Raw genomic sequence first — 24,042 nt, forward strand, 5'->3', positions numbered from 1 at the left:
ACATTTCTCTAGTTCATGATTTGTCTTTGTTTGTGTAAAAAGCATTTTGTAACTGTCCATATAGTACCGGGATTTGTCTTGGCAAGTATACTCCCAAGTATTTTATTTCTTTATTCTCTTTTATTTTCTAAATAATATGGAACGTTTCATGAATCTGCATGTCGTTCTTGCACAGGGGCCACTCTAATCTTCTCTCTTTCATTCTAATTTTAGTACACATGATGCTGAAGTGAGCACCCAAGTATTTTATAATGTCTGAAATTATTTTAAATAGAATTTCTCTTATTTCTCTTCCTGCTGTGTTTTGTTGGTAATAACTAGAAATGCTGATGAATTGTGGTTTATTTTATATCCTGTAGCTTTGCTAAAGTTTTAACTTTTAAAACGTTTTTAAACTTTTTTTCAGTTGGTTCTCTAGGGTGCTCTAAATATACCATCATATCATCTGCAAAAGAATGATGGTTTGGCTTCCTCATTGCTTATTCTTATTCTTCCTTCTTGTCTTATTGATACAGCTAGCATTTCTAGAATATTAAATAATAGTGGAGATAATGAACATCTTCATTTCAACTCTTATTAGGAAGCCTTCTAGTTTATCCTTATTACAAATAATGCTAGTGCTTGGTTTTAGATAAATATTACTTATTATTTTAAGAAAAGTTGCTTTTATTTCTATGCTTTCTAGTGTTTTTAAAGGAATGGATGTGTCTTTTGTCAAAAGATTTTTTTGCATCTATTGAGATAGTCATCATTTTTGCTGTTTTTGTTATTGATGTGGTCAATTATGTTTATAGTTTTCTTAATATTGAACCAGCTTTTTCTGGGCAATATGCAGAAAATATTCAGATTGTTCTTACACATAATCTCTATTTAAAAATATTCCCATCGTCTACCAAATAAAGCCCAAATTAAATAGCCTGATATTCAAGGCCCTACAGAATCTGAATCTGACTTGCCTTTTCTGTCTTACTTTTTAATGCCTGCCATGTATTTTCCATATATCTTTCATCTACACAGTCATTTGCATATTTTCTTCCCTATTACGATGGGAGTTCTTTAATGTCAGTGACTGGTTTTGGTTTTGGCCTTTTTTCGTATCTCCAGTGCTTAATAAATGCTTGTAGATAGTGGTAATGATGATGGTTGTGGTGGGATGTCAAAACCATCTTCCTAAAGGACAGACCTCACTCTATCACTCTTGAGATCAAAAACTTCAAGGGCTCTTTATTTTCTTTTGGACAAAATAGTAACCCTCCTACCTAGTATTTAAAGCTATCCAAAATCTAATTCTAACCTACCTTTCCAGACTAATTTCACATTTCTCCCCTTCACATACTCCATATTCCAGTCACCGAAAGTCAGTATTCCATCATTTGTCTCCTCATCTTTGGACAGTCCTGCCTAGCACAGTTCCTGGCACATAGCAGGCCCTTAATAAAACTTGGTTGATTTATTGAATAGTCCATTTAAACCAAATGATGAGCTTAAAGTTTTTTCTCTTTTGTTTTATTTCTCAATTATAAGTTAAAAATATGTTTTAACTGAGCTTAAGTTTTGATGTGATACTTTAGGCACTAGCATATACTTACAAAGAGATATCTTGAAATAACTAACTATATTGGACAGGTCTGTCTATTAAAAGTGGGATCAAACAACATTATCAACATAAAATTTTTAAAGTCACAGCAGAAGTACGATTCTTCTTTGAGGCTGTTATTGATGGTGGCTGCCTTATCCTTGTAAGTAGAACCATTCTTTTGTACCTTTATTCTTTCCAAGAAGATCAAATGATCTTCTGAACAAAGCACGAAGCACTAAAAATCACCCTAAGTGAGTAGCTGCAATCTCGAGAACTATTTTTGGAAAGAGGGGTCCTGTGACATCCTCCCAATCCCTAGTTCTAGACCCAAAGTGTTTAACAACTGAAGTCCCATTTTCCTACACAGGATTTTAGTTGTCTTGAAGAGTTGTGGTCTTTCTCATTCATGTTTTTACAACTGGAAAATAGGGCCTTACACATAGTAGGCAGTTCATAAACGTTTGTTAACTTGAAGGGAGGATGGGACTGAGGGTGCTTTTTGCTCTACGAGGCACAATAATTAGATTAATTTCACATCAGAACTATGAAATGCTCTAGAGGAATATAGCACAAAAAACTGCTATCTAAAATTTTACACATTCACCTCCTCACAAGGGGCTAGCATACAGAAATCCAGAAAAGGAAGACAATTTTCACAGATTTCAGCTGAGTTTGTGTTAAAGAGGAGTTTTTTAACACAAAGCTCATAGGTTTAGAAGTTAAGAAATGTTTCTTGTCAAATCAGAATGATTATTAATGTTCATGACTCGTGAAAGGCGCTGGTGGTTCAAAGGTTTCACATTTTGAACTAGAATAATTTACTTCTTTCTTATCATACAAGGGCTATCCATCTAGAAGCAGTGACATAAACCCACTATTAAGTCATTTACCTTGTATATAATTAAGCTCTCCACACTCACCATTTTCCTGATGCATTTGTCTTGTAATAAATGGCTATCAGAATCCCACGGTGGGCATATTTTTTTAGGTGGGCACCTTTCCACAGTGGCATCAGCACTGCTTCTTTCTCATTTAAGTACTAATTTACCTTCCACTGATGCGGTGTGACATTGGTTTCCAAATGGTAAGAATCACATGCCTTTTTCCTGTCCTTGCTATTCACCTTCCAGAAAACTGCCAGTGAACTCTGACTTGCAATTTTATTTTAAGGTATCACATTTACCAAAAACACACCTTCCTGCCTCGAAGCAAACAGCAAAACTTTTCAAGGTGCTGCAGACCACAGACAAGAGTATCTTAATACAATACTTTAATTGTTGTTGTGTTATGTTCATCCTTTGTTGCCGCAGAAGACCATGCCATCAGAGAAATATGACATGACTTGCACTTGACTTTGTTGTGAGGGAGGGAGGGCTGTGCAGGTCACCAGCCTCACTTTTCCTCCAGAGCCATCTGAATCCAGTGACCAGATATTCATCAGGATGACTGCAGATGACCCAGGATGCACTGGGAGACCTTGAAGTGATAACTTCAAATGTAATATAATCAAAATTATTATAACTGTGAAGTCTGTGAAAACACTTTGTGTGTATTATCTCACTGAAAACTCCGAACAGCCTTATTAAGAACTACTGGTATTATCTTGTTACTTCTTCCAAAATACCTCTTCCACATAAAAAAGGGGGAAAAGATCCATTTGTACAAAAATATTTGCACATGTGGGACATCAGAGCAAATCATATCCCATTTGAAACTTAGTAGAGAAGACTCAGAAGAGTTGAATGATTTGCCCAGGGTCACACAGATAATAGGTGTCAGAAGTAGGATTTTAATATAAGACTTCCTGTAGGTTATATGTCCAATTTTTGAACCACCATGCCACTGCCTCTTTCAGAACAAATATAGGTATATTATACATATAATGTGCATAAATGAATGAATGTGCATGTCTACATATAATATATATTCATTCATTTATGTCACATTGCCTTTTTCAAAGATATATATTATACATATAAACACACATATATCTTACAGTGACTTTCCACGATATGTATCCGTATCTGTGTATGTCATAATAAATGCATATTTATTGTAATACACATATGTACATATATACACATGTATGCACACACACAGGCACACAATTTGGTCCAAAATTGTGGTATAGAAAACTACTGGTGAGAACACTCTGTCCCCTCACAAGAATTGCCAACTTTAACAGATTGAGAAAGATTAGTGACTTACCCTGGTCATAAAACTAGTTGGTGTTGGTACTCAGGTCCAATACTTGAACCCAGGCCTTTCTGGCCCAACACTTTACTCAGACCATGTTGTTTCTCATAGGAAATAACGCTATCAATCAATTAAACATTTATTAAGTGTTTACTATGTTTCAGATACTATTCGACTTGGGAAATTAGGCTAGAATAATTATTGTATTTTTAACTGCCTTGTGAGATCTTATTTAGAGTTAGTATTATCCTAATGTGCTTTATAATATGTAATTGAGAACTGTGGAAAACTGTGTTTTCCTCCAATTCAATAAACAGATACTTTGAACATAATGTACAGTGGTAAGCATAAGACTACAGTGTCATATTTAGCAGCTATTTAATTTTTTTTGTTAATAAACTTTCCAGTCATAAGCATTGTCTATATATACTCCCCATTCCCTTAAACTCTAGCCTCATGCAAACTGCTGGATTCAACATGGATATTTTGAATAAAAAACATCTCAGTTGGCTCAAGCCCTAATCTTTGCTGGAAAGGAGCAAAGGACAGGGCAGACAATCTCTAAATTCATCTAAACATAGTGTCCATCTTAGTAGAAGAAAAGATAGGAAATATACATTTTTAAAGTAACACATTTAATCAGAACTGAAATGCTTAGCAATGGGACAGGAAAGACCTTTATACATACACTCCCAAGTGACTTGTAGGGAAAACCTAGGAAACAATGGTTTTTCAATGCAGCGTGGGCACAGAAAAGTTGTTTTAGGTACCAACAACTAAATGTATTAAATATGAGTGCTTGCTAAAAGCAGTATCATCCAAAGGCACAATTTTTTTTCCCATTTTTGTGATCTGATCAGACCAGGGTTGGCCAGCTACCCTTGTTAGCACTTGGATCCTTTCATTCATGGAAAACTTGCTTCTCCTTGAGGCAACATATTCCACTTTTTGGCCAGCCTGATTGTCAGGAAATTTCTTTATATGTCACACCAAAATCAACCAGTCTGAAACTTCCACTTTCTACTCTTAGCTCATGTTCCAGGAACAAACTGGCAAGTCCATCTTCCAAATGACAGTAGTCCCTTCACTTGCATGAAGAGAATTCATTCTGTCTCCTCAAGTCTTCTCCATATTAAACATGCCCAGTTCCTTCAGTTGATCTCCACAGGCCTGTCCTCTAAACATGCTTCAGAGTTTCATTGTACTTCCTAAAATGTGATATCCAGAAGAAAAGACAATACTCCATGTACAATCTAACCAGGGCAGAGTATGATAGGCTGTGAAAAATCCCCCTTGCTGAATACTATTCTATCAACCTTAGATGGCATTCATTTGGAGAGCTGCCATATTTTACTATCAGAATCTTACAAAGATCTTTGAAAATTCCTAGGTCTTTTTGTTATGAACCACTGTCAAGCCAAATCTGCCCCTCCACACTATACTTGTACAACCTACTTTTTGAGCCAAAATAAAGAATTTTACAGGTATCCACATTATATTTAATCTTGTTAGATTTGTTTGTTTTATCCTACCAAGATCTTGTGAGATCCAGATTCTGACATTCAATAATTTGATTGTCTCTCCAAGTTTCCTGTCATCTAGGCCATTACCCAAGTCTGTTAAAAATGTTGAGCACTAAATGATAGGTCCTTGTGACACTCTACATTCCTTCTGGTTGAATTCACTCCATTAAGCACTACACTTTGGATTCACTCATTCAACCAGTTCTGAATTGACCTACCTTGTGTTACCCATTTCACATCTCTGAAATTTGTGATCAAGGATATCAAATACCTTGCAAAAATCTGAGAACCCTATGTTGAAAGCTAAAAATTGAACCCTAGGAGCTACCTTCATTTAGTGGATAAGAAAATGAAGTAAAGGAAACACAAAAGAAATAGATAAGGAAAATTCTTAATGTACAGAATTCAGAGTATATCCCAATAGGTTCATTTCATTCCAAAATTGCTTCCAAAAAGCATTTATCACTAACTAAAGCAGGAGACATTGGTTCTTGCCCAAGTAACAAGCTCTAGTTCAGTTTTCCCCAGAACTAAGACAGAACAACTATGTCTTTGCCCTAGGGCAGAATATTTAACAGATATCTACGGCACCTTCTAGGGAATGCTTCCTCCCCTGCCCGTCCCATTGCTGCCAATTGCATCATACAAATAACACCAATGTTAAATTTTCAGCTTTTGGAAAACTTGAAATTCCAAGTCTACTCCATCATCAATCATCCTTCTCAGAGTTATCCCTTAACATTTAACCATTTCCTTCAAAGTTCTAAAAAAGAGAGATGGCCTAATGGCCTGAAATTTTAAGCCTTGATGAAAGTGTCTATTGAAACTGAGCGCTTCAGCTAACTTGTATGGTCCCTCTCTCTCAGCAGTGGCTGTAAGTGAAGTGTGCACTTGCCTCTGGTTATGCATAAAATTGTCATGAATATGAAGGATCACTTTACGAGTGAAAGTCTTCCACGAAGATGTGGCCAGAGGAATAATTGGTCCCCTTGTTTCATTAGCAGAGGGCACCTTGGCTGGTACACTCTTGCAGTATTCTCATTCTCTATTTGGGTGACCCCTGGTGACCTCATACTGTTAACAAGAACAGTATGAGTCAGTGTTATTGGGAGACCTTTCGTGACTCTGACCCATGTTTTTGGAAGGAATGTGAACTATTAGAGCCTTTGTGCTTAAAAACCTCTTTCTTTCCTTCCTTCCTTCATTTGACAAAGAGTTATTGGATATCCACTGAATAAATGGCACCATACCAGGTAGTAGGATTGTTACTGCTTTCATTAATAACATAGCATATAATAATACACCCAATAAGTTTCAAATCATCTTCAAACGCTACCTTCTAGCAACCAAATAAATACTGTAATGGTATTTCTTTTTCATTCAGCCATATCATGGCCAATGCATTTTGTGTGGCAAATTTTTGTTCCTACAAAATCAAATTTTTTTTTAAAAAATCATAATTTATTACATATTTTTACAGTCCTGCCTATTTTACCTCTGAATGACTTTCTAGTCTATCCCCTCCATTCCTTTCTCATTGCTATCACTCTGCTCAAAACACCTTCAATGGCTCCCAGTATCTACAAAATCCAATGTAAATTCTTTAACCTGGTTTCCTAGAACCTTCATGCTCTGGCCTCAACCTACTTTTCTAGACCTAAGTCTCACTACTCCCATTTCTGAACCCTCAGCTCCAGAAAAACTGAATAATTTGCTGTTCCCCAACAAGACTTCAGGCTCTTCTTCTTCCCTACTTGTGCTCATGTTTTCTCTACCTTTGAAATACTCTCCTCACCCATTTCCATCTGTTAAAATCCAGCTCCTGTGTCAAGGAAATATAAACTTTGTTCTTGCATTATAACCCTTCCCAACCTGACTCCCATCTACCTTTCCAGCCTAATGATCTATTACTTCTCTGTCCTCTCTCTATCATCCAGCCAAACTGATCTTCTTGCTTGGAATTTATACCTAAACATTCAAACTTCTGTGTCCTTACTATCTTCACTTGTCTGAAATACACTCTCCACCCCCTCACCTCGGCCTCTCAGGATCCTAGTTTTCCTTCAAAACTCCACTCAGATGCCTCCTCTATGAGAACATTCCTTGCACTTCTCCCTAAAATTAGCTTATATTTATTTTGAATAGAGTTACAAGTATATTTCTTACATGTCATCTCCCACTATAGAATATAAGATTCTTGAGGACAAACTCTTTGTTGTCTTTTTTTCTTGTGGTTTATACATCTCCAGTGTCTGTCACAGAGTAGGGGTGCTTAATAAATGTTTGTTGATTCATTGATTCAAGTGCTGCCTTTTAAAAAATTGTTCAAATGCCCACTTTCTTAATGAACTTTTTTCTTGATCTACTGCCTACATGTTGTCTCTCCTCTTGGCCCCTTATCTGTTTACTACACTCATTACATTCTTCTACGTAATCTAATTATTTGTGTATTGGTCTTGTCTTATTTTTCCTGACCTCATGGACAGAGATGCCAGCCTACCTCCTGCAGTACCTAGCATGCTACCCTGTATAGCGTGGGTGTTGCATAAAGATTTTCAAATGAATTAATATATGAATATTTTTGAATGATTAAGTACTTTACTCCCCTTCTTAAAAGTAGAATGCCTTTAAAATCTTAACCTATAATCCTTATCTTCCATCATTGACTTTGATTATTTCTTCTATCATCTTTTCTCAAGAAAAAAGTCTTTTGTCCCCTTCAAAATTTTAGGAAAGTCTTCACAATTGCGTTGGTACTTCTGGTAACTTCATCATATGGAGCTATAGAAGCATTCTGGTATTGTAGATCTTAGGAATGCCTGGGAAGGGGTTGATGACCCGGTATGCTTCCATGGTAATGGGAACCATACAGCTAAGTCCCCAGGTGGCACTTTAAAAAAATTCCTTTTCATGATTACAATGAAATAAAAGATATTCTCTCACCTCCCAGGCTTATACTGCTACATGAGTGTATTACATATTTCAGGTGCTTTAAGTGAAAAAGGAATGTAAGAACATGTGTTTGGACTTTTCACACACTGCAGGCTCCATCTTTGGTAAAACAGTAAGGGAAATTAATCATTCCTTTGGGTCCATATAATGTTTTCCTTTGATTGACAGGAGCTTGAGAACATTGTGGAAGTATAATTTCTGCACCATCTATTGGGATATAAAGTATGCTTACTTTGGTGAACTTTGTATTCTGTTTATTGCATGAATTAATCAAGCTATTGGCAATTTTGTAATGAGCACCTTTTTTTTAACTCTCGGGTTTGGGATTTAATATACCTTTGATTTATTTTCTATGTTCAACCTTTCATGTGTGTTCAAAGTGTCTTTCCAGAAGCAGTGTTATCATATGTTGAATAAATAAATCTATAATGATGACCCCAAATGCTACACCCAAAAGGTATTCAGTAGGTTTGCATACACTCAAAGCTATATGCCCCCAACATGTTTACTTTTACTAGTTAGTCAAAAAAAAATACAATTACTTCAAAATAAAAGTATCTGATAAAATGGCTTATGAAGGAAATTAGTATTGGACCATTTGTCTCATAAACCTGGGTCATACTCTCCAATACATTCACACACCATCATTGGGGAGAGTAGATATGCTTAGAAATCACATGTAGGGAACATACATTGCCAGGGCAGATTCATGAAGGGCAAACATATGGGAAATATATGTGGCCAGGGTTCATGTATAGGGGGGATAATGTATGCTTCTAATGCTGCAGTCACCAGTGTTTTGTGGTGATGTCAAAGTTGCAGAGCTCTGTACCTTTCCCTCACCTGTTTACTCTCCCCACCAGTGATCCTCCACTTTACATGATGTAACTCCACTGGGATTCCTGCTGGTCATTATTCCTTGTGACCAGTCATCTCAGGTCCAGTTTGCTACAGAAAGCTTCTCTCTGAAGGGATTGGGGGAAGGGGTTTAGGGAGGGTTAATATGGTACTGACAAATCTTTAGTCATTGTCAGAGGATATCAGTCACTATATTCAGCTAATAAAAGCTAGGCATTCAATTCAATACAAATTAATTACTTATGTGCAAGGCATTATGCTAGAAAGCTATTTTTTTATATCTAAATAGCTTTATACTAAAGATAATAATAATATCCAAATTCATAAATTATCCTTTAAAACTCCCAAAGAGTCCAAAACATTTCTAAATTTTCTCTAAACTATGGAAATTTCCCAAATACCAGGATTTTTTTCAAGATTTCTTATTCATATTTTATTTTGTTTTGATCAGACTCGAGTTCACAATAAGACAAAGCAAATGTTCTCAAATCTCAGAGCTCTTCTCTACATATTGATGCAGAATAGGATTTCGCACAAGGTAGACACTCAATAAATGTTTATAAATTGAAGAGAAAATAGATTTGAACATTGTGGAGAAATCTTTTCAGTTCTACTTTTAATATGAATTATCTTATTCATTGTTCTTTGTCACCAAACTTGAAACCAAGAAAAGTTATTTTAGTCAGAGATTCATGACTAGATTTGGTTTTATTTTAATTTAAGTCACAGAGTCATGTTAGATTTTGTTTTATTTTATTTCATCTTGTTCACCGTGCCTTGTGGGGCATCATTCTAAAGTTGGCCATGAAACAGATCATGGATAAAGGTGCCCTGAACTTGGTCTATAGGAAAAATCCATTTCCTGGCAAGTGTGCTCTCTCCTTTGAAAATACAAGGATATAATTGGGGAATGACTAAACAAGCTGTGATATACAAACATTATGGAATATTATTGTGCTATAAAAAATGACAAGCAGGATGCTCTCACAAAAGCTGGAAAGACTTATATGACTAATGCAAAGTGAAGTACACAGAACTAGGAGACCATCATACATAGTAACAGCAATATTGTGCAATGAAGAACTGAATGACCTGGCTGTTCTCAGCAATACAGTGATCTAAGACAATCCCAAAAACTAATGATGAAGCATACCAGCCACCTCCAGAGAAAGAACTGATACTGTTTGATTACAGAAGGATGCTATTTTTCACTTTCTGTTCTTTTTCTTTTGAGTCTTCTCTTACAAAAGAACTAATATGAAATGTTTTATGTGATTGCACATTATATAATATGTATCTGATTATTTACCATCTCAGGGAAGAAGGGAGGGAGAGAGAGGGATAAAATTTGGAATTCAAAACTTTTAAAATACAAATATTAAAAAACCATTTAGACATCATTTGGGGGGGAGTGTGTGTGTGTGTGTGTGTGTGTGTGTGTGTGTAGTGAGGACGGAAGAAGAAGGAGATGTGAAAGTGACTACCATGTCACAAAACTGTTGACTATTCAGTCACTGTGTTTAGACTCACCCTTGCCAAAAAAGATATTGGATTTACTTGTTTTACTGTAACTCTATTCTAAACAAGACTATCAATTTAGAAGAGATATTTGGCAGATGTGGATGCCTGGCCTTTCAAACTTCCCTCAATTCAAAAGCTCTCCCTCATCAGTCACTGACTGCCTTAACACCACCAAACTGCATTTTCCTACATTACTGGAGGTGTGTTCAAGTCAAGATTCTATCTTGACTTGAAGCTACTACATGTCCATGTGGTAATCACAGTGATTGAGTTTTGACCCCAGTTAGTAGGAAAGGCCCTGGGTTCAAATCCTACCTGTAATGCTTAGTTTCTTTATAACCTGATGCATTATACTGGCATGACCTTAAGCAAGTCACCTAACTTTCCTAGCCCTCAGTTTCTTCATCTGTAAAATAAGATCAAGAGAGAGAACCTCTGAGGTCCTCTTCAAAGGAAGGTGTTTATGGTTGGGAGAGTCTACTATGTAAGCAGATCCTAATGAATGTTCTAATGAGGACGAGAAGAAAAAAGAGGATGAGAACTTTCCTAAGAATCATAAGTTCAAGTTACAATTAACCCACTTACTAGCTATGTGACTTTTATCAAGTCATTTTACCTTATTGGCCTCAATTTTCTCACCTATTACATGAGGGAGTTGTACTAGATTGGAGCTTCTTAACCATTTTTGTGTCATAGACCTCCTTGGTATTCTATAAGACTTCCTCAGAATGGTTTTATTTGCTTTTAAGTAAAAATAAAATACATAGGATTACAAATAGGTAATTTTTTCATGCAACTTCATAGGAACTAACATATATCCATGGATTCCTTTGGGGTCTGTGGGCTAAAGTTAAGAATCTCTGAACTAAATTATCTCCAAGGACCCTTCTATCGCTGATGCTTGTGAGTCTAATGACTTTACAAAGATTACCTCACCTGATCCTCATAACAGTCTTCTGATATAAGCAGGGCAAGAATTATTGGAGAGGCAGTATGGTGTGGAAAGTCAGCCTGTCAGTCAGCAGGCGTTTTTTAAGCACCTACTATGGGCAGACACTACTACAGACTGGAGATACAGAGAAAGGCAAAAGAGACCTCTGCTCCCAAGGAGCTCACAGTCCAACTGGAGAAACATCATACAAACAACTGTAAAAGGAAGATGTATCCTGAACAAATTGGAGATTATCAGCAAAGGGAAGGCATTAACATTAAGGGGGATCAGGAAAGACTTCTTGTAGAAAGTGGGCCTTTAATTGAGATTTGAAGGTAGCCATGAAAGCCAGGAGACAGAAATAAAGAGAGAGAGAGTGCCTATAGTCAGGAGATAATATGTCTAGTATAAGCAACAACAAAAAGGCCAGTGTCACCAAAACACAAAATGAGTTGTGGGGCATAAGGAATCAGATTAGAAAGTCAGGAAGGGGACCAAGATGTGGAAGACTTTGAGTCAAACAATATTTTATGTTTGATCTTGGAAATAACAGGGAGACACTGGAGTTGATTGAACTGGGAGGGTAGGAGGCATGTGACTTTAGAAAGATCAGTCTGACAACAAAGTGGAAGCTGGACTGGAGTGGGAAAAGACTAGTGACAGGAAGGCCAGCCAAGTAGGCTATGTAATAGTCCAGGTATGAGGTGATAAAGGTGAGTACCAGAGTGGGGACAGTATCAGAGAAAAGGGGAATAGACAAGAGACATTATAAAAGTAAAATCAAAAGACCCATGGCAAAAGATTAGATAGGAGAGAGACAGAGAGAAAGAAAGGAGATGAAAGAGGATGATGAGGAGGGGAGGGGAGGAAGAAAACTTGCCAATGATACCTAGGTTGCAAACGTGATACCTTCCACAGTAATAGGAAAGATAGGAAAATGGGAGGGTTTGGGGGGAAGAAAATGAGTTCAGATTTTTAAGTTACAGACCTGGTCTCTGGTCTTTGATATTTATTAGTTGGGTGACTGTGGACAAGTCACAACCTCTAAGTCTGGATTTCATCATCTGTAAGACAGAAATAAAAATATCTATAGAACTTTTCTCATGGGGTTATTGTGAGGATCAAAGGAAACTATACACACACATATATAATTTTATAAAAATTAAAACACTATATAAAATGTCAGCTGTTATTCTTTTCATTTTAAAGATGAGCAAACAAAGGCTCAGAAAACCTTGTCTTACCTAGACTCACGTAGCTAATAAATGGCAAGGCCAAGACTTGAACCCAGGTCTTATCACCCCAGGTCTAGTGTTCATTCCACTACACCATGCTTTCCCTAAAGTATCTGCTGTGGCTATGTTGTTGAGGTCTACTTGGTATAGGCTAGGACATGCCTGAGACTTTACCTTCTCTCTCCATCTCTCAGGAGTTGTACTGATTCCAAAGAAGTAGCTGGGACCATAAGGATCACTTTAGCATACCATTTTCAGAAAGGGAGTTTCAAACCTAAATGAGGCAGTTTAGTATAGTAGAAAGACCCTAAGACAGAAGTGAAAGGGGAGGGGTGGAGCCAAGATGGTGAAGTAGAAAGACACACATATCTACCTCTTCCCCCACAGCCCATAAAATGCCTGTAAAGAAAGACTCTCAACAAATTCTAGAGCAGCAGAAGCCACAGGACAAGAGAATGGAGGAAATTTCCAGCCCAGGGTGACCTGGAAGGCTGATGGGAAAGGTCTGTCCCACTGAACTCAGAGCAGAGCCCAGCCCAGCCTTGGCCACATAGCACTGGCAGGAGCAGGGCTGGAGCAGGCTTCAGGGGCAGGATCCCCCGGGGACAGCATCCCTGAGGGCAGCAGTTCACAGATCCCTTAACCCACAGGCACCAAAGGTCAATGAGAGGGCTTTTTCAACCAGGGGTAGAAGGCAGCAGAGTCCTTCCCTAACCCTGGCCCCAGGTGATGGCAGCAGCTGTGGTGGCTGTGGCAGCAGCCAGGGTCCATTGTTGGAGTGCTTAGCTTAAAGCCCCTGGAGGAATTGAGCAACTGATCTGAACCTCAGACCTGAGTGGTGGCTCTGCCCCTACCTAAAGCCCCTGGAGAAACTGAGCAGCTGATCTGAATCTCAGCCCTGAGCCTGGTCCTGGGGCTTGGTGGAGCTGGAGGCCCCTGAGAAGTAAACTCCTTTCCCTTGATTGTGCCACCTTGGAGGAACTGAGAACTTACAGGTCCCCAGAGTATACCCTACTCTTGACAAAGGACCCAAAAGTCAAGTAACTAGCTGGGAAAATGCTCAAAAAGGGGGGAAAAATAAGACTATAGAAGGTTACTTTTTTGGTGAACAGGCATTCTCTCCCATCCTTTCAGATGAGGAAGAACAATGTTTACCACCAGGGAAAGACAAAAAAGTCAAGGCTTCTGCATCCAAAACTTCCAAAATAAATATGCGATGGTTCCAGGCCATGGAAGAGCTCAAAAAGGATTTTGAAAATCAAGTAAGAGAGGTAGAGGAAAAATTGGGAAGACAAATAAAAGCTATGCAAAAAAAAAATCATGAAAAGTGAGTCAACAGTTTGCTAAAAGAGACCCAAAAAATGTTGAAGGAAATAACACCTTCAAAAATAGGCTAACTCAATTGGCAAAAGAAGTCCAAAAAGTCAATAAGGAGAAGAATGCTTTAAAAAGCAGAATTAGCCAAATGGAAAAGGAGGTTCAAAAGCTCACTGAAGAAAATAGTTCTTTAAAAATTAGAATGGAACAGATGGAAGCTAATGACTTTATGAGAAACCAAGAAATTACAAAACAACCAAAAGAATGCAAAATGGAAGATAATATGAAATATCTCATTAGAAAAACAACTGACCTGGAAATTAGATCCAGGAGAGAAAATTTAAAAATTATGGGACTACCTGAAAGCCATGATCAAAAAAGAGCCTAGACACCATCTTTCATGCAATTATCAAGGAAAACTGCCCTGATATTCTAGAACCAGAGGGCAAAATAAATATTTAAAGAATCCCCCAATCACCTCCTGAAAGATCTAAAAAGAAAAACTTGTAGGAATATTGTAGCCAAATTCCAGAGTTCCCAGGTCAAGGAGAAAATATTGCAAGCAGTTAGGAAGAAACAATTCGAGTATTGTGGAAATACAATCAAGATAACACAAGATCTAGCAGTTTGTACATTAAGGGATCAAAGGACTTGGAATATGATATTCCAGAAGTCAAAGGAACTAGGATTAAAACCAAGAATCACCTACCCAGCAAAACTGAGTATAATACTTCAGGGGGAAAAATGGTCATTCATTGAAATAGAGGATTTTCAAGCATTCTTGATGAAAAGAGCAGAGCTGAAAAGAAAGTTTGACTTTCAAACACAAGAATCAAGAGAAGCATAAAAAGGTAAACAAGAAAGAGAAATCACAAGGGGCTTACTAAAGTTGAAACTTTACATTCCTACATGGAAAGACACACACACACACACACACACACACACACACAACACAGGGTGTGTTGAATAGGAAGGAATCATATCTAAAAAAATAAAATTAAGGGGTGAGGGAGGAATATATTGGGAGGAGAAATTGAATGGAGCAAATTATCTCTCATAGAAGAGTCAAGAAAAAGCTTTTCCAATAGAGGGGAAAAGGGTGGAGGTGAGAGAAAAAAAGTGAAGCTTACTCTCATTACATTTGGCTCAAGGAAGGAATAACATAGACACTCAATTTGGTATGAAAATCTATCTTACACTACAGGAAAGTAGGGGAGAAGGGGATAAGTGGGGTGGGGGGAGATGATGGAAGGGAGGGTAAATGGGAGGAGGGAGCAATTAGAAGTAAACAGTCTTGGGAAAGGACAAGGTCAAAAGAGAGAGAACAGAAGAAATGGGGTGCAGGATAGGATGGAAGGAAATATAGTTAATCTTACACAACATGACTGTTAGCAAAACTACACATATATAGCCTATATTGAATTGCTTGCCTTCTCAGTGGGGATAGGTGGGTAGGGAGGAAGGAAGAGAAATTGCAACGCAAAGTTTTAGGAGTAAATGTTGAGAATTGTTTTTGCATTAAACTGGGAAATAAAAAAATACAGGAAATGAGTTATAGAAATTTATCTTGCCCTACAGGACAAGAGAGAAGATGGGGATAAGGGAAGGAAGGGGTGTTAGAAGGGAGGGCACATTGGTGGAAGGGGCAATCAGAATGCAAGGCATTTTAGGGTGGGGGGAAGGGAGAGATGGGGAGAAAATTTGGAACTTAAAATTTTGTGGAAATGAATGTTGTAAACTTAAAATAAATAAATAAATATTTGAAAAAAAAGAAGTGGCCCCAGCTTCCCAGAAACTCCATTTAGCTTGGCTGATGCTCCACCCAAAAAGAAAAAAAAGTGAGAGAGGAGAACTTGACTCTCAAATATCTTTCATTTCTGCAATTCTTGCTACAGTAATGATGGACCTCACTGTATTTTTGTGTCCAGTATGGTTTATGTGTCTTTTCTAATAAGTCTTCTTATTCCATTGCAAAATAATGTAATTTTTTCTATTCATTTCTGAGAAAATGTTTTCCATGGTGAACTAATAACCTGCCTCATCCTTCTCAGACCTAAAAACTAATTTAAAGAACTGATATTTATAAGAAAGATTGTGGACTAAGTTAAGATTCATTTTCTCCATTAGGCATTTGGTGTGATCAGAAAATGTAACACTGCAAAATATTAGAATCCTTGCCAAATGTGTGATATGTTATAGGTCCCAAACCCAAATTCATTTCTACTTAATTCTTTTTCATCCAGGAGAAGAAAACTTGCTGGCGATTTTGAGGCGAAGATGGTGGAAATATATGATCCTAGGCATCATAGATCTAGAAGCAAATTACCTGGTAGTCAAAGCTTACCAGTATACGACACTGACCAGTGTACAGGTAAGTGAGAGACTTCTTGCTTTCTTTCACGACTCCTATTTTCTGGGGTTATTTCCTTGTGTTGAATGCTGGCTCCTCAGCCATGGTAATCTGAATTTCCACACTGACCAATTTCAAAAGATTTTATAAGGATACAATGATAGGTATATTAAAATATGTAATATGCATCAAGATGATATAATATCTCTGTGTAGTGAGAATGGAATAACAGTCATGATAAATATTTTCCACATTGCTGTAATCCACAGAACACTAAATCTAAAAGAATAATAGGATAATTACTTTCCTTAGGACCATTTATATCTAAACTCCATTTTAAAATGAAAAAGTATTATTTAATTATAATGTTATTATTATTGTTAGTGTTATTAATTATCTTTTGATTATATTATTTTTTGATTAATTATATAATTGTCTATTGATAATAATAATAATCTCTCACTTCTGTGTAGTGTATTGTGGTTTGTGAAATGCTTTATATACGTTTTATCATTTGAGCCCCACAGCAAACTTGTGAGGTAGGTGTTATTATTATCCCCATTTGCAGATGAGAAAACTGAGACTCAGGAAAATTAAGTAACTTGATTATGGTCAAACAAATAGTAAGTGTCAGAGGCAGGACTTGAACCTGTGTTTTCCTGATTCTAAGTCCAGCATTATACCCACTTCAATAGGTAGGACTCTGGCATTTCTGTTCATATTTTTTCGTAGTTCAGCTCTAATCAGACATTCATTTTCCCTTGCATTCACTAATATTTTATTTCCATTTCCAAGAAGACAACTAAATTGTTACCTTGCATGATACCGCTTAATTTTTTTTCTTTTTGCTACTTAAAGGATTATCAATTGGCATTTTAAAAAAACTATTAGTGTTTAAAATGAGAACTACTTTTATAATTCTCTCCAATAGCAATTTTTAAATGGGCCTTGTATAAATACCAAAATTGCTTAGTCATTCCTAAAACTGCATTTCTCAAACAACTTGACCAAAAACACTCTTGGGAATGAAATATATTGATCAAATCTAGAAATATTTTTCCAAACATGGGGCAGGGGAGCAGAAGAGGAGAGAAATGATATATCCCATGGATAAAGTGAGGTTGGAAAAATTTGGAAGCAAAAATAACTAAATTCAACCTATTTCTGATTTGAAAAATTTACTGTACATGGTATTTTAGATATATATGTGGTTTTACATTCATCCTTCAGAAGATAATACGACTACTTTTCATTTTTTTCAGTGTCTGCCTTCAGTATACAATATGAAGGCCTGACTTCAAATCTTGCTTGTGGCACTAACTGCATGATCCCAATAATATGACTAAACTTTTTTCTGCCTAGGAAGCTCCCTCTTACCTAAGTTACAGAAGGGTTGAGATCTACCTCCATACTGAGAGTTTCTCATGCTAATGAAGTCATAGAAACTTGAAGTACTCATATCCTTATTACACTGAACACCAAGATCACCACTGAACACAGACTGGTAAATCCTACCCTAAAGATGTTATTCAGATCATGCTCTTTCAATTCAATTAAAAAAATATTAAATGCTTATATATCAGACACTGTGCTGAACACTGGGGATACAAATAATAAGAGAAACCATCCCTGCCATCAAGGAGCATACAGATGAGTGGGGAAAGACAACTCTCAAAAGAAAGCTAAAAGGGGAAGGGGTGAGGCTGGGAAGGTAGCCACTGGTGTAGTAGGTACCTTATGGTAGGGCATGGTGTTCCATGGTGTCAAAGTTAAACAGAGATGTAAGTGTAAAATAAAGTTTTCAGGAATCTATTAATTTTCTCAAGAAGTACTTATTTAGAATATTCCTAAACTCTGCTGCCAAAAAGATGTCTTTTACCTTTTATGACTTCCTCACAGGTTTACTATGAGGCTCAGTGGAGATCATGAATATAAAGCATTTGGCAAACTTCACAGTGCTATATCAATATCAGTTGTTATTATCATCACTAGTATTCCCATACAGTTATCAAGGCTACTTGAATTTTTCATTATTTATGCTACATGTTTACTTTTCTGACTGTATCCTGAGTAGCTAAACTGAGCTGGTTTATTTCACTTTCAATATCTAGTCCATTTCACACTTTATTACTCATGAAGTAATAGAATGATGACTTCAGTCATTCTAAGGCTACAGAGAGAAAATAGACCCAAAGGTAGAATTTCACTAAGATTTGATACTTAGATCTCCACTGAAGACTGCCCCAAAATCTTATCATACCTACCACCAGACCATGCTAGATTCTTTGGTTGCCATCTCTCTCTTCCACAGTTGTTTATATGCCCATCTTTCCCCTCTATTAATTTAGAAGATCCTTGAGAAGAAAGTACGAGTATATCCATCTGTGAATGCTTACCACCTTGATACCACAGGGCATCTATCACATAATGATGGAAGAGAAGCTTTGGTGATGGAATCAATATTTGTTAATGAATTTATATTGGGGTGAGGGTAAGAGATAGTAACAGGTCAAAGATGACTTAAAGATTGCAAATCTGGGTGCAATGATGCAAAGGATGATGCTATTTTTCACAGAAGCAGTAAAATTGGGTGAAGGGATGTGTTTATAAGGCAAAGACAAATAATTTCAGTTTGACACTGTCAAACTGTCCAGGTCAAAGATGTCTAGCAGGCATCTGATGATGTGGACATAAAACTCTGGAGAGTGAAGGCTGATTTTGTGGATTTGCAAATCATCCACATAGAGGTGACAATTAAGCTCATGGAAGCTTATGAGTTGAGCAAGAGAGACAAGGACCTGGGAGTGAGTCTTGGAACATATTCACTCTTAAGGGAAGGGACACAGATGATGAAACCTACAAAGAGACTGAGAGCAATCAGATAGGAAGAGCACCGTGAGTGTGCAGTGTCATGAAAGCTGGGAGAGGAGAAAAGATCAGCAGTGGGTGATCACCAGTGTCAAATGCTGCAGAGAGATCATGAAGGATGAGTGCTGAAAACCAACCATTGGATTTAGTAATAATCATTAGTAATCTTGAAGTGGTTATTCAATTGAATAGTGGTCAGACAAGGTATCACAGGTAGTTGAGAAATGAATGAGAGGTGGTGGAAAGAACAACTACGTATTGCTAACTCATCATTATGCATCAAAGGGTATTAAATATAAATAAAATAAATACTCCCATACTTAATGTGTCACAATAAGATGCTGCGCAACACACTGTTTCTCTTGATTTGATAGATCATTCTGACTAAAACCCTCAAGAGAAATATCACAGGAAATTTCCTAAGTTCCTTAAGGGATAGAATGATTAAGGACTCATATCTTCTATAATAACAAAGTGTCTAGAGATATCACTTTTCTTTAAAGTAAGAAATCAGGAAGAAATAAATTTTATTTAAGATGTACATTAAACATCCAGCATGTTTGAAAAAATGTATGTTTCAGTTGTCAAATCCTACTGATCCTATCTCTATATTTCTTTCATTTACTCCCTTCTCTCTGGAGCAGCTAGGTGGTGCAGTGGATAGAGCACCAGTGCAGGAGTCAGGAGGACCTGAGTTCAAATCTCACCTCAGACATTTGACACTTACTAGCTGTGTGACCTTGGGCAAGTCATTTAACCCCAATTGCCTCATCCTGGGTCATCTCCAGTCATCCTGATGAATATCTGGTCACTGGATTCAGGTGGCTCTGGAAGAGAGGTGAGGCTGGTGATCTACGCAGCCCTCCCTCACTCAAAACAAAGTCAAGTGCAAGTCATGTCATCATTTCTCTGATGACATGGTCTTCTTTGGCAATGAAGGACGAATGTACTCCCTCCTCTCCACTCCCACTGCCCCTAGTCCACACTCTCTCACCTCTTTCCTGGACAGCCATAATTGAATTCATTCTTGATACCATCCCCAGAGTGGCCATTTTAGTGCATAGATCTGACCATATCACTTCACTGCTCAGTAATACTTTGTGGTTTCTCATTGTCTAATATAGAATTATCTCTGTAAGACAAAAGACAAACTCTTTAGCTGGGTTGTTACAATTTATCCTCATCTCATCATCCTCATCATGAACAACAGCATAGTATATAATAATATGGGGCAATTATGATTATGACACGGTGGGTAGAGTCCTAGACCTGGAGTCAGGAAGACTTACCTTCCTGAGTTCAAATCTGACTTCAGGCACTAGCAATGTAACCTTGGGCAAGTCACTTAACACTATTTGCTTCAGTTTCATCATCTGTAAAGTGAGCTGGAGAAGAAAATGACAAACCACTCCAGTGTCTCTGCCAAGAAAAATCCAAATGGGTCATGAAGGGTCAGATACAACTGAACCACAACATATAATATGAACAATCATAATAATTATTGGCATTTATGTTACACTTGCCAGTATTTAAAAAACGAGATCAATTCTGCCGAACTTGTTTCACACATTTTCTCATTCAATGCTTACAACAACCTTGTGAAATAGACACTACAAACATTATTATCCCTCCTCCATTTTACAGATAAAGATCACCAGGATCAGAGAAATGAAATTATCTTTTCTTGTTCAAACAGCTAATAAGTGTCAGAGGCAGGATTCTAAGCCAAGTCTCCTGATTTTTTTTCCCCACTAGACTGTGGTTCTTCTTAACTACAGCGAGTTAGGCTGTTCAGTTTTCCTTCACCTCATTCTACTCTCTCCTATTTCTATACAATTCTATATGCTCCCATATTGCCCCACAATAATAGCAATAGCTAGCATTTATATAGCACTTTAAGGTTTATAAAACACTTTACAAGTATTATCTCATTTCCTCAACAGCCCTGGGGGATTGATATTGTTATTATCCCCATTTTACAAATGAGGAAACTGAGGCAGATAGAGGTTAAGTGATTTGCACAGGGTCATATAGCTAGTTAGAGGTTTGAGGATGGTTTTAAACTCAAAACTTCTTTCCTCTGAGGGCAGCTTTCCATATACTTAATCATCCAACTGCCTCTATTAAAATCTTATCCTTCTTCAAGGCCCAGCTCAGGTGTTAGTGTCTCCCTGAGGTTTTTTCTGATCACTTCAACTGGAAATAATTCCTCTCTCCTCAAATCTCTCAAGCTACTCTGGCAATTTTTATTATCATGGCATAATTTGCACAGTGTTAAACTTCTTTAGGCATTTGTCTCATTCTTTCTACTAGACTGTAAACCTCTTAAGACCAAGAACTATATTGATCCATAGTGCCTAGAATAATGCGCTGTCCACGGTAGGTATTTACTCACTATTGTTGGATGATTTAGGGTGAAGGAACATATATTTTTAATTAACTTCAATTTATATACAGGGCCCCAAGAAATTGAAAATATGTGCATATTCACAGTAGGGAGGAGAAGAATAGAAAAGGGTCTGTTTTATGATGCAACATGATACAGAGGAGTACTGTTCCCAAACATGGACAGATGGTAGTGAAGAATGAGAAATGAGGAGCTCCCTCTCCCCTCCATCATTAAAAATGTATAATACATGGGGATAAAGGGAAATATCAAACTGACATATTCTTCTTAAATTAAAGATTGTAAAGATAGATTCAATTAGTAGCTTCTGAATTTTTTTCATCTTCAAACCATTTTATACACAATGATTATTTCTAGTAGCTGCAGCCCATCCACTCCTCAAGTCTACCCTTGATCCCTTCAGTGTTGAATTCCACTATCACCTAATCCTCTCTGCCACCTATTTCAGATAAATTGTTCGACAGGCTATTTTAACATGATGTATTCGGGGAATCCATTTAAGTCATTCTGCAGCAATTCTGAAAATACAGAGAGTCTCATTGAAATCCTAACTGGCCTTAATCAGAATTGACTGAACAAGGAGAAAAAGAGAAAAGTAGAGAATAAGTTGCTAATTTTCCTAGAAACCCTTTCCCACTCATGATAATGAAACCTATTACATGATTATCAGTGGTGGAAATAGGAATGATTTGGTCTGGGAATCCTGAATGTATTGCTGTCAAGTCACTTGTGTTCTGATTACTGTTTGTAAGCTAAGGGAACTAAGAAGGTCTCAACCTGTTTCCTTGCATTCAAACCAATTCAAAAGGTATTTCCCAGGGATTTACTATGTTCCCAGCCCTGGATTCCTACTCTTTTGATAGTACAAAACTTAGTTTCCATTTAAGAAGGTCTCCCAACCCAGCTATCTCTTCATTTCCTACTAAGTACTACCTAGACTGAACTACTGCCTGCCCCAAGCTGGGTGCCCTCCTCCCTATCCTGTCGCCACTGCTTTTCAGCTTCCTTTTATGTGTGACCTTTCCTTATTAGATTATACTGTTCTTGAGGGCAGGGAATCTCTTCTTCATATTTGTATCCCTAGTGCGTAATAGAGTGGCTGGCACATAGTAGGCTCTTAATAAATGCTTATTGACTGACTAATTTAACCACCTCTCTTAGCAGGAGCACCTAGAATTGACCCTAGGTCTGTAACACCTGGATAGATTTGGAGTAAGGAAAACCAGATGGGCCTCTTTTCCTGTTATTCTTCTTGCCTTTTCAGTGTATTCACCACTCCTACGATCTGTGATAGAGACAACGAACCTATACATGGCACTTGAAAAATGTCATTTCTGGTGCTTTGCCCATCATAGACAACAGCTGAAGACAGTTGCTAGCAGACAAGGAAGGAAAATGTATTCAGAAAAAAGATGATGAAAGAGAGACATTGGCATGAAGAAGCCAAGCTGTTTTCTTTATGAGAAAGTGAAAAGCAAGAGGGTAATTCCTGTCTGAGAAGCTTCTTAGGATCACACCACTATGCTGGATTTAGGAGGATTTTAGTCTAAAGACACCCAGTGCATATGTTTCTCTTGACTCATGGAGAATGAGCACATTGTAACTGGGACTGTGAAACAGATTAACAGTGACATTTGGCTGAATTGGAAAGTCTGCATGTATTTTTATAACTCTGGGAAAGAGACCATTTTAGTAGAAAACTAACTTTGTACCATCTTCCCTTTCCCCCCAAGATATTGCCCCTCTTTCCTCAGCTATGTAGAACAGAAGAGCAAATATGCTGAAATGATCTAGATCACAGATGCAATAATCTAGAGATAGAGGGAACAACAAAGGTCATCTAGTCCAACCTTCTTTTTTACAAAGGAAGAAACTGAGGCCCAGGGAAGTTAAGTGGTTTGTCAGAGTACACACAGGTATAGTTATCATCATGGATGGAATTTAAACCCAGGTCCTCTAATGCTTAATTAATGGTGTGTGATTACAAGTTCATAAATCTAGAGAGAACCTCAGAGGTCACTTAGTTCAAGGTTTCATAAACTTTTTCCACTCCAGATCCCTTTTTGTGTTTAGACAGAGTTTGTTGGTGCTGCGTGGCCTCAGGGCATGGCTGGTGCCAAGTTCATGCTTTGTGTTCAGAATCAAAGTTGCAGTGAAATCATGTAACACAAAATGGGCAAGTGCTGCCAAAAACACCTCAGATTCATTACACATTTTATTTTTAATTAATTTCTGGTCATTGCAAGTTCAGAAACCTTTCACTGTTGCCAAATTTTTTTCAATCCCATATGGGGTCACTAATTCT

The 24,042-nt window shown here is 37.3% G+C and overlaps 1 protein-coding gene and 1 non-coding gene across 3 annotated transcripts in view; one reads left to right on the forward strand and one right to left on the reverse strand.

Moving 5' to 3' along the window:
- SLC35F1 (solute carrier family 35 member F1) overlaps window positions 1–24,042 on the forward strand; it is a 570,025-nt gene that overhangs the window by 429,788 nt on the left and 116,195 nt on the right. For both annotated transcript variants that reach the window (XM_072643146.1, XM_072643145.1), the window contains exon 3: window positions 16,356–16,483. In XM_072643146.1, coding sequence (XP_072499247.1) covers window positions 16,356–16,483 — 128 coding nt within the window. The remainder of the gene's footprint in view (window positions 1–16,355; window positions 16,484–24,042) is intronic.
- Window positions 131–237, reverse strand: LOC140530547 (U6 spliceosomal RNA). Its single transcript, XR_011975983.1, has one exon. It is a non-coding gene; the product is annotated as a U6 spliceosomal RNA (small nuclear RNA).

Source organism: Notamacropus eugenii, chromosome 2, assembly GCF_028372415.1.
Source record: "Notamacropus eugenii isolate mMacEug1 chromosome 2, mMacEug1.pri_v2, whole genome shotgun sequence".
Taxonomy (NCBI): domain Eukaryota; kingdom Metazoa; phylum Chordata; class Mammalia; order Diprotodontia; family Macropodidae; genus Notamacropus; species Notamacropus eugenii.